This window comes from Lepisma saccharinum, chromosome 6, assembly GCF_977018435.1.
Source record: "Lepisma saccharinum chromosome 6, izLepSacc3.1, whole genome shotgun sequence".
In the NCBI taxonomy this organism is placed as follows: Eukaryota; Metazoa; Arthropoda; class Insecta; order Zygentoma; family Lepismatidae; genus Lepisma; species Lepisma saccharinum.
This window is the reverse complement of record NC_139234.1, coordinates 62432769-62444913: the sequence shown is the minus strand read 5'-3', so window position 1 is coordinate 62444913 and position 12145 is coordinate 62432769. Positions and strand designations below refer to the sequence as shown.

Sequence of the window (12145 nt, the reverse complement as noted above, 5' to 3'; positions counted from 1 at the left end):
GAAATGACACATCCAAACACAGAAACTCTTTTCTAGTATCACTATACCAATGATCAAACAATGTCAAGAAAACCTATAATTTCGGCTTTGAGGGTGGAGAGTGAATTTATATTTCCTTCCTCTTCGTACATTATTAACTTACCATATGAACCAGAATAGCGTCCAAAACAAAATACAATTGTGGTGCCGGTTTCCGAAGAAATACAATATTGACATTTCCCGTAATGTCGGTAGGTGGATTTCTATAAAACAAGAGAAGAAAATATGTTTTAAAATATGGATTTCGATGCTTTGAAGTTTATTACACATTTTAATAAGTATAACAATACTGGATCAGGTGTTTTCTGATAATGGCTTCGTGTGATAAATATTATAGATGTAGTGCACAGGGGTTGTAATAAGAAAACTTGTGTTTTTTCATCTCAACATTAGTGCAATGTAAGTGCATCCAGGAATATTGGTTTCTTCATCTCTCATATAACTGCTTAACGTTATGGACGCACTCATAATTGAATAAAGGCATAGAAAATAAAATATCTCCCCAGGCCGAATGGTTACAGCTCTCATGGTTGTTTTCCTTTATGCGAGCGGTCCTGGGTTGAAATCCTAGATGGAGCTCCAAAATCTTGGTGATGACTCAGCATCGTGAGGACAATTAGGTACTCCTGTCTCAAAAGCCAGAAAACAGCTTCGATAGGGCTGTATGTGATAACCATGCTCTATCCAGTCAAGAGCCGGCTGCCTGATGTTTGTTTGTGAATGAATGTTCCTTCATTAATTACATCTAATTGTCACTCATCCACATCGTCAGGATATGACAAATGTGGTAGAAAAGGGCATGAGCCGCTTAAGATTAAATTTTCGCACGAATGAGGTGGATTTTTGGCGCTCACCCTAATTTCTACCAGCCATCCCCCAAACTTTCCAACCTCGTCTCCCTACTTTCCACTATCACTATATAAAGAACATGACCATATATTCGGTTTCAACGAGGGGGAAAAAAATACTTTTGAGTGTCACTGTTAAAGAAAACGTTTATTGTAGGTACTGTTTATTTAATACGGCACAATGACATCAAAATAACAGTGATATCTCAGCTGCAGTTGATGTAATGCAGCAGTAACTTAAATTTGGGACACGGGCTGTTACTCCACGAATCCTAGTTGTTCTTTATCAGTATCATTCTTTCGTTAATGAAAGATAAGCTGATTGGTGAAAACCACCACTGCTCTCTGGTGAAATGTCCGAAACTGTAACAGTGTCAAACCATATCGTACACCACTGACTTCGTCGCCCGCTTCGCCCCTCAGTGCAATCTGCGATCAAAGAGCAACGAAACATGGCTGTGGTTTCATTCCGATTGTTAAAGGGGAGGGTGAGCCTCCCAACCCACCATTTTCCTCCCTCCGGTGTACCGTGAATCAATGTCTTTGAGGTCCGTGCTTTACCTGTCGTGACTCTATGATTCCGAGAGCGATTATAAGGGGCCGGTCACCTCCTCGGAGTACCTGGTGGTTTTGCCTTTTCCCGGCCATTAGGACATTTCACGCAGGAACCGCGACCATGTGGAGCCGCTGGAAGACAGACATGAAGATACTATCGGGGAGGATGGTTGTCGATGCATTCGTGGCTCTCCAGTGATCGATCGTGGTGAGCATTGAAATTTCCCTCAGTCTGAAAAATCCCTCATCAAGTCACTTAAAATCGTCATTTATCTCTTCAAATTCCAAATGGTGTAAACGGATTCACTATTCTCCCTCAGGTTACCTGAGATATTATGAACTAAACTACATTCAGGGGTGCCATATCCCTTAGATCGCCATGGTCTACCAAGGGACTTTTCAGTGGGTGACACGTGGTTATCACATCGCCGCTATTTTCTGGCTTTCTATAGAAATGGTTAATTGATTCATTTTTTTTTCTTGCACTTCGCTCTCTGCTATTTTGGCTAATATCAAAGATGAGTTATGATGCAATGAAATTGATGAAAAGACACTCACAAAAAGCAGCCACGCTCAGACCGGATTCGAACCCGAGACCCCTGACAATGTAGCGCGCTGTGCTAACCACTCCGCAACGGAAGGTTGGCTCCTTGTTAGATATCTCCCCAGCTGTTCTCACTATGTAACCACCGAAAGTTTGAAGCTTCCATCAGGGATCTAACCTGCACTAAAGGCGAGAACACCAACCATTTTGCCACCAGGGAGCACTATGGTGTTGAACCTGCGAAAATGAAGCCAAGAAATTAAGTTTTAAAGTTTAGTGAACTCCTTGTACAACATGAAACAAAAGTCACTCCACCAGAAATATAATGTTAATTTGGAATTTATCGTTGAAAAATTAGCAAAGAGCAGGTAATTTTTATTTTCATAAAAAAATCATTACAGGGGAGTGTAACTTGGCAGAATATCGGGAAGAGATGGTGATCCCATGCCTGGCCACTGTGCATTGGAAGATTAACTAAATTACTTTCAAATTTTATTTTCAATTGTAGTTTCAAAATATCTGCTTAGTTTGATTTAGTTAGAAATTTCCTTCAGAGAAATTCAATTGCGGACCCAATCTTTTTAATTTCTTCAGCATTGTGTTTGTGATGTCATGGAGAACAGATTTTTAAACATAAAATTTATATTATTTGCTTTCAACGGCATTCCAACGTTCTCAAGTGTATCTACAGGGAAGGATGCGTAGAGCTGAACACTGATAGTTTCCAATTTTACTTTCTTCGTGGCGGGAAATTCTTTCACTTGCAAGTTGAAAATTCATGTAAGAAACTCAGCCGTTGCGCGGAAATTATTTTTGACGACATCAAGAGGGAAACCCGAGAATAAGGGTATTAATTCCCATGCAAATGTCGATCTAAAAATGCGAAAGCGTGAGGTAAGGCGTGAATATAAACGAAAATCAATTTGCAACCATGGACCTTCCGCGTGATGAATGAGCGTAATAACATCTCTTGCAGGAAGAGAAAAATCTCAAGATGCTGGACAACATTCCTCAACAGCTACGCCGTTATCGTTATTTTCCCAGCCATACATTTTATTGGATTAGCAGGTATTCTGAGTTGAAAAAATGGCACTACCAGAGGATGTCAAAGGTGTCAAACTTGCAGAAGTCTTTGAATCAGAGGCTCACGAGAATGGGAGGTATCTTCCGACCCATCGTGACGAGGAGTGAAATATTCTAATTCGGAAAGTTGGATGTCGGAGAAAAGTGATCCTAACTGTGAAAGCGAGGTCAAAGGTGCGACCTAAAGTGATAAGATATGAAGATGGCTGTAAGTGGAATTGATGGATGTCCACGACGGGAGGAGATGTGTGTGTGAATGTCCTGGAGGTTGTTACTTCCCCGGCTAGGAGTATGGAAACTCTTCTACACCCAGTGCTTGCTGGGTTTAATTAATTGTCTCGGTTACTATATTTGACACTTTATTAACCGTAATTGACTTAACTAGAAACTAGTTAACACTCGTGACTCAACACGATTAAAGGACACTTCCACTAAGAATCTTTGAATGCACATGCTTTGCAATTCCTTCTTTTAAATTCCAGCCGCTATTTTCAGCAGATTATAAACAGTAAATATTCACAAGATTACTCACCAATAAGTCTTGGAAAAACACAAACTTAAACTTGCTCTTACGTCATATTTTTTTCCTGTTACTGTGATAATCCTATTTTTCCCATCGATACCAACCCGCTTATTTTAGTGGGGTTGCCAACCTCGTACAGAAAATTATCATACCTTAACGTGTGATAACACTAGAAATCTTCTTTGGCAATACAGGCCGTGTTATGCAATGACAGAATAACTTTGGTTCAAACGAAACATGCACATTAATTAAACAGAGAAGTTATAAGTCTTTTGCTACGACATAACAGGGGTCGTTCTAAAGTGATAAGATATGAGGATGAGTGTAAGTGAAATTGATGGATGTCCACAAAGGGAAGAGAAGAGTGTTTGAATGTCCTGGAGGTGTTATTTTCCAAGTTTAGTAAAAAGTTACTTTTGGGAGCAAAGGAGAGTAATTTGTAACATGTTACTTATCGAGTAAGTTCCCACCTCTACCTCTCAATGAACGAAACAATACAAGAAGTTCAAATTGGTAAGACGAACTACTCGCTAACGCGCGTGTGTGTTTCTATTTATGTATGAGTGTGTTTGCCGGTTTTGGATCGTGCAGGCAATAACTAAAACTGGCATGACTTTGCTACGGCAACCTTGAATTGATTTGGGTTTGTTGCTCTATTTTCCGCTGCAGGATTTAAGGCAATACCTTCAACTGAATACTTACCCAGAGAAATCCTGATGAGAAGATATGACGTCCCACACGCTCCTTTCGTTGCAAAGAAGATTATGCCTCGTAGGAGCCTGTTTTATGTGTGTCGAATCCGTGCAGAAATGTGTCACCTGCATCGGAAAAACAAACACAAAAATTATTCAATTTCACATAGTATTTTGGCCGCCTCGTTGTGGAAGCGCCTTGAGTGGTCATCTCAATGTTTCGTCACGAAAGGTTCCTGTGGTCAGGGAAAGGATGTTTTCTTCGATATCTCACTACGACGCCAATGGTCCGGTTTCGAATCCTGGTTTGCACATGGGTGTTCCTTGTGACTGACCCTTCATCAATTTTTCCATGTCATCACCAAGTGGCAAAAAGACACAAAATAATCTAATTCAATCAATGAATGCTCCTTTATAATTTTCATCTAATAATCTTTCACCTTCATTTTCGATATTGGCCTCTCTTCCACGTAGAACACCCTGTTCTGCATTTTGCATACTAACGAGGATCTGACGTCTCAAGTATGTGGGGTTCGTGTTGAGTCCTTCACGTGTATGTTTGTGATTGTCCCTTCATAATTAGCCTAAAGTTGCAGAAAAACGACACGAAATAAGAAAGATACAGATGAGAAAAAAAAATCCGTTCAAATTCCCTCCAAAGACTCGTACAGTACTGATGAACAACAGGCGAAGTATATTTTCTGTCCATATAATTATTTGCAGCACATAGACTGAGGTGTAGCAAAGTGACAAGGTTATCTATAAACTTACACTTGCCTTGGCTAGTTTTGTTCATATGCATTTTTCTTCTCTCGTTTAACATTTCCTCGATTCCAGGCTCAGTCTCGAGGGATATTCTTAAATTGTCTGGAAAAATTATAACCTGTTGTTATTTGGAAAATTGTAATTTCTTTCAGTAGTGGGGGTTTGTACTACAACCAGGACCACTTATAAGTGTAGAAAAGGCGAGGCTATTTGATTGAACAATCTGATTTGCTTACACTTAAAACAAAGCCAAAAGGGGCCTATACCCCAATTTTTCAGGTGTGATATGCTCTGATTTTTAAGAAATTCTGAATTTCTAGTGTAGAAAAGGCGAGGGTTCAACAGATAGATTTACCTATACTTAAAACAATGGCAAGAGGGGCTTATACCCCAATTCTTCAGGTGTGGAGGTTCGGTTTTAAGTCCTCATAAAATGTGAAGCCTCCCCTGATGGCAAAATGTTAATATTGTTGTCTTGTAAACAAGGGGTTCTGGGTTCGAGTCCTGATAAAATATTTAAGATTGAAAACATGTGGCAAAATAATATGTCCACAAGTGAGATTTTGAGAATAATTACTGTTAGTTGATATACAACTCCCAGATCTGAAAACCTGGTAAAAAAAAAAATGTTTTACAATAATATATTGTACAAAAAAAACTGAATTTTCTTATTTTCTCATGTTTTATAACCAAATGCTCAATACAATAGAAGAAAAGTGGGTAGGCATAATTAATTGCTTCCATGCTTTGCCGGCACGCAAGAGATAAAATCTACACGCTAGAAGGGAATAATAATGATTTTTCTGTGCGATTCACTGAAGGGGCCATTAATCTTTCTGTGCGTGTAACATGTCTGTAACAAGGAAAATGTAACAAAGATTGAGACAAAGATACATATTTTCACACAGTGGCAATGAACTGTACCCCCCTTATGTTGAAAGCAATTCTGTTCTGATAATATAAGCCTAGGCAAGGACTTAGAAAATAATATCACAGTTCAAAATCCAATTTTGTCTGTATAAGGGTCTCAGAACCCAGTAAAATGTGGGCATATTCCATTTGGAGACGTGTTAATATTGTGGCATTGTAATCAGGGGCTTTGGGTTTGAGTCCTGATATAAGATTGAAATATATGCAACTGCCCACACATAAGATATTCACTGCTAGCTGATAAACAGTTGAGGTTTGTGTGTTGTTGTACAACAGGATAATATCTTCTAGAACTGCTCTGTGACCCTCTCATTTCTTACATCATAAACATATGATTTTTCACCTATGAGAATAACAGTACAAATGGTATCATCGGGTAATGCCTCATGGAATTCACAGATAATTTTAATGTTTGTCCTGTCATTCACTACAACTTGTTTTCTTTTTGAAGTGTTAATTACAAACATGGGTCTCTGTGCCTTGAATTCATCTGGTGTGTAATACATGTCAGTATTGCCAGTAGTGACCCTTTTGAAGGAAGAAAAAGCTTCATATAATTTGAGAAAATCATCCTTGGACATGTCTAAATTGTAATTTTCTCTAGGAAAGACCTCATTTCTGCCATTTTTAAGATATATGTTCTTGATGTTGCAGTTATCAAATTTACTTGAATTTTTTTCCTGATTGTTGTGTCTTCCAGTCTGAAACATTACCACCACAAAATCAGGCATGTCGTACTGAATACTGGAGAATGAATTTGTAGCATCAAATTCATAATAGGTACCAGAGGCAGGCTTCTGTACAGATTGATATGTGTAAAATTGCAGAGGAACCTGTGGATTTTTTATTATATCTGCTTTGTATTTAAGAGCATAACTGGCCTCATATTCAACAACAGGGATTCTTAGCTCCATAGTCTGAATAATGCATTTGCCTGCATCAGGTAGGGTATTAGGCAGAGCTTCCCCTGTAGAGTTTAATGTGCTGTACCTCATCAAAGCATTATTATCATTGGCAGCTCTTCTAAATGTGATTCTTAAACCACCCTTCCACATAATATCTTTGTAATCCGAGAAGAATCCTGGCAACAGGCGCATGGGGAACAGCACAGTGTGGCTCTTGGTTAATATTTTCTCACCAGCCTCAAATCCACCAATTCTGTAGTAAGAAGCCTCGGTTTTGGATAATTTTAATGTGGCCAAAGCTGTGGAGGTAATGCCGGGATAATCTATTCTGTTTATAACAACCCCATGCTTTCTGATCTCAATTTCAGAGAACAGATGCGGCACAAAATTGTCTACAAGTCTTATATTTGTATTTGCCGGATAATCGGTACCATCGAGCTTTACAACATCAAATTTGATGTATAGATCTGCTCTGTGAGGGTGTATAAAGCCATCCCCTACATCAAGATCCACCTCTATTTCTGTGTTGGGTTGATTTAAATTTGCAAATGTCCTCCTGTTTGGGGGGAATGATTGCAGCTCATAACTCTCAATATTTTCCATTGTATGTATTTTTATTTAAATGTTAATCTCTATGATTGCAGTTGTTGTGGCTCCAGCAAAATCAACTAATTCTTCTTTTTCATTAGTGACCATCAATTCAATATAATCTATTCTATTATGGCACACAGGAAAATATAATGTTGGGGATGGATTGTAGATGATGGGCTCCATGAATTCAGAATTAGGTTTGAATGTTGCAATGATGCCAGTTTGTTTGTGAGTGCCTATGCCATTTGATTTGGTGATCATACCCTCTGCCACATTACAGTGAATATTCAGAGTCTCTATGGCCAAGAATTTAGGTATATTCATAGCAGTGTGTTTGATGGCCGCTTCAAGTTTTGTGTTGTTCTCGAATCCTAACAGCTCTCCTATAGTATCCAGATTCACTGTTTCTGTAGCAGATACAATCTCTACTCTGTGAGTGACAGAATTTTGACTTAATACTATACCTCTGGGTAATTGAGCATTTAGAGTGGATAGATTATATTGCCCTGGAGTGATGGCAATTTTTTGATCCCCTACTGCAATTTTGTTGTTGTGGTGTGTAATATTAGGGATTAAGTACATGCCATAAAATGCTCTAAGAGCTATTGTTTTGGGATACACTATGTCATCATGCAATTTGAGTTGCAATATTGAATTTTGGCTGGTGAGATGGAATACCCCCATGATGTTTCAGATACCACAAGGCTTTTTGAAAATCTTCAATTGATGGTTTATTTATTTGAGACATATATCTGAGAACAGATAAGCACAAATGTCCGCAATTAACATCTTTGAAGTTTTGAACACGGGCATTATTGTAATAAAGATTAGCTGATTTTAGATATTTTATTAAATTTTCAGGTGGAACACCTCCAAATGAATCAAACACAAATGCATTATTGTTTAAATATTTAAGATAACAAATCCAGTGAGTGCCCTGATTTTTGTACTCATCCAAATTAACAATGCCACACTCTTTGCTGAGTGGTTGTTCTGGTAAAGAATCAGACATGTACACACCTCTAAAATGTTTGATGCCCAGTGGCTTGATTAAAGCTTCAATATCTTGGTTTGTAAGCGGCTCTTGTTTTTTTTAAACTTATTCTTAACACCTTTGCCTTTTTTCTCCATGGCGAGGTTATGGCGCCTCTGCTCATCTAATTCTGCCCTATTTTTCTTGGCATCTATTACTGTTTTTGCTATGGCGGCTGATCCGCCGGCCAAGCTCCCAACTGCCCCGAGAGCAGCTAAGATGGCAGGGATGGTAAATATAAATCCCCCCACATGTGATTTTTTTCTTGATTGCTGTAATTTTTTTAATTGGGGGGTACTAAGCAACAATTTCATACCATGCCCTTTTGCAAGACAAGAGCTTTTTTTCTTGCGCTGCTTTTTGGTCAAAAGACTGTCAATAGTTTTAAGAGATTTAAGACCTGCATAAGGTACTTGATACATAACACCCTTGGCCTTCATTGTAGGTTTATTATATACATATTCACAGCCCCCACCCCAGTTTTTGTTTGGTGCTCATAGCTATGGTGGTCCCCAATGCTGATATTCTCTCACTCAAAGAAGCATCTTTGCTTACAAATCTACCAAATGCAGCCTCTTCTAATTTCTTGTCTGCAACATGTCTCTTGTCAAGATCAGAATGTGTGTTGTATGCTATGTCATGGTCTCTACAAGCAGCATCTAGGGGATTTACACCAGGATCCCCTCTGTTTAGTCTATGATCCAATTTTGTGCCTGGACCACAATACTGATAGCCTGGAATGTGTAGTTCAAATGGCAACTTGTTTATAATATCATTAACAAGGCCCCGACCCTCAGAAATATTCCAAAATTTAGGTGGTAGAGTATTAATAATTTTTATGAGATATCCAATCCCCTTAGGGTCATTCACTATAAAATTAGACAATTTCGTGCTTATCATGTCCATAATTCCAACTTTTTCGTTGTAAAAATTGTGGTTGCCAGCATTTTCCTCCCCAGCTATCACCAATAACCTATCTACAAGTTTCCTGACATCATCAACCCACACAAATTCTTTCGGTAGGGTGTTGTATTGTTTGATTCCACTACCTGTCTTGATCTGTGACCATATGGGCTTGATTAAATTATTGTATTTTGCCCCACTGCTCGACTTAACCCTTTTTTGTGTGGGATCATTGTTCTGGTACAGAGCATCTGATTTTATTAATATTTCTTTGTAATCCTCATAATCTTGATCTGTATAGCTGCCAGGCCTTTTCCTAGTCATCAGTTCCCACAATCCAGGTGTGCCGGTGTACTTAACAAAAGCACCTTTTTCTCCGAGACGAGATTCTGAATAAACAATTATATCATCTCCCATAAAAGTTACTCTGAAATTACCAATTCTATGAATGATGCTGCCATCAAGCTCTGTGTCAGCATATAAGCCAAACACCTCATCTTTATTGTCTTTAGGTGTGGTTAAATATTTTTGAGCAAGAAGACCCAATTCAATAGGATCCTGACTAGCCTCAATTCTTCTAGGAGCAACAGGACTAGGTGTATGAATACTGGAAAGTGGGGTGAATGGATAATCTAATATGTTCCTGGCAGCTACAGGTACAAGCTCCGTGATCAAATCTTGATTTTGCTCTGTAACAGTTTTGATATTCTTACCTAAATTATTAATAGCATCAATTACAGGCTGTTCTGTTTGTTTGTGTTTTTCATAAATTCCCCGGTTCTCTGATTTCCATCCCTTAAATCTTTTTACAAGATAATCTCTTAACTTAAGATCATCAATGATTGGCCTTTTCATGGTTATTTATTTATGTCTCAACGTCTAGAAAATCGTTGATTTTATTTCTGTATTTTCCAGTGTTAGGTGTTCTTGTCATATCAATTGTGACAAACCCATAACTGTCCTGGTTCCAGCACCTACTGCAAAACTTGGAAAAATCATTGTAGCTCAGGTCCCCACCTACATATTCATCGTGTATGTGTTTGAGGTTGGTATGATCTTGATGAAACACACATATAAAATTGCTGTTGTCCCGGACCAGTTGCTTGGGTATTTTTGAAAAAGTCTGTGCCAGGTAGAAACAATCAATGTTTTTGTGTCGGCCCTGTGTAAAGAAATTTCTAACCTTGTTTTGATTATCCAGTATAATGTCATCAAACACAACAACAGAATTATCGAGACATTCATGGAGTGGCTTAACTTCTGGTTCAAAAGTGGCTATATCCAATCCATCATATAGCTTCATCAGCTGCTGATATTTTAATTGTTCCAAGCTCTTAGAGAAGACATACAAGTGCCTGTTTTTCCAGTCTAACCAGTTGGGTGCCAATAAAAAATTATCAACCATTAGTGTAGTTTTACCACAAGCAGATGGCCCAACAATAAGACACCTAATATTTTCAGGCAGCAATTTTCCATTTCTTTTATTCTGCTGTTCAGGTTCTGGCAGCCTCTTTATAACATCCCAGGTGCTCATATTATCACTTTGTCTGCATCGATCCAGCTGTTTTCCGGATGACCCAGCCATTTGACAAATAACTTGTTGCCTTTTCTGCGAATAATTTTTTCTATGAGATATGTGTCAGGCTGCTTAGTTTTGCTGAGCTCTTGTTCATAGAACCTGCCTTTGAGAATTTCTCCTCGGTGATCTTTTATTATATATGTGTTAAGGGTCCCGGGTTTAACTTGAACTACCGTAAATAATTCTGTACTCCAGTTTCTTGTAAAACCTCTCTTGAATAAGTGCTTATATTTACTGATTCTTACTTGATCACCCACCCTGTATTTGGCCCTTCTTGTTGTTGCCTGGTATCTAGGATAATAAACAGTCCTGATCAATTTTTGCTCATCAGATGAAGTTACTTCAGAGGGTTTCATGTTGATTGTGGAATGGACCGAGTTGTTATATTTATGTAGAAGTTCTGGAAGAATATTAAGCCATTTATAATTACCTTGAAGTGTAAATTGTTTATACATAAGATTTTTTAAGGTTCTGTTGAATCTCTCTACAATTGAGGCCTTGAGGTCACTGTAACTCGAATAATGTTTTATTGCCTGGCTTTTAATAAATTGTTGAAACACAGAATTATAAAATTCTTTGCCATTATCTGTTTGCAAATAGCGCGGGGATCTTCCACTCTGATTGATGATTGTCCTGAGGGCTTCTGTAACACATTTTCCAGTCTTGGATTTGAGTGGCACAGCCCAGGCAAATTTTGAAAATGTGTCTATTACAGTAAGTAGATACTTGTAGCCCTTGTTGATTTTGTCTAAGTTTTTCAACTGCCCACTTGCCATCTCAATCAAGTCGCTTTGCCATAAATCATCTATGCCCTTTGTGACTACTGGGAGTCTCTTAAAATTATGTCTGGCCTGTCTGTGTAATTCATCAACAATAATTTGTCTAGACATAATATGTAAACAAGAATATTGCAACTATAGGGTGTTCAGCAGCTGATACTGCAGGATTTTCTAAATATAATTTATCCCCTATTTGTATTTTAAATTCCAGAGAGCCATCATCTTCAGTATAGGCTGTTTCTAATGTATTGGGATCTGTAAAATCCTCTAATTCTACACTGGTGATTTTTGGTTTGTTATCAGCATTTGTTATTGATAAGGTAGGGTAGTGGTGTGCCTGTGGTTGAAGCCAATATTTGATCTTGATTGGTCTCAA

General features: G+C 38.3%; 1 protein-coding gene across 1 annotated transcript in view; it reads right to left on the bottom strand.

The window, feature by feature from the left end:
- LOC145989090 (calcium-activated chloride channel regulator family member 3-like) overlaps positions 1–12145 on the bottom strand; it is a 37600-nt gene that overhangs the window by 3614 nt on the left and 21841 nt on the right. The window contains exons 5-6 of the mRNA XM_083124384.1: positions 4295–4410; positions 143–242 (exon numbers count right to left, since the gene is read on the bottom strand). Coding sequence (XP_082980510.1) covers positions 143–242; positions 4295–4410 — 216 coding nt within the window. The remainder of the gene's footprint in view (positions 1–142; positions 243–4294; positions 4411–12145) is intronic.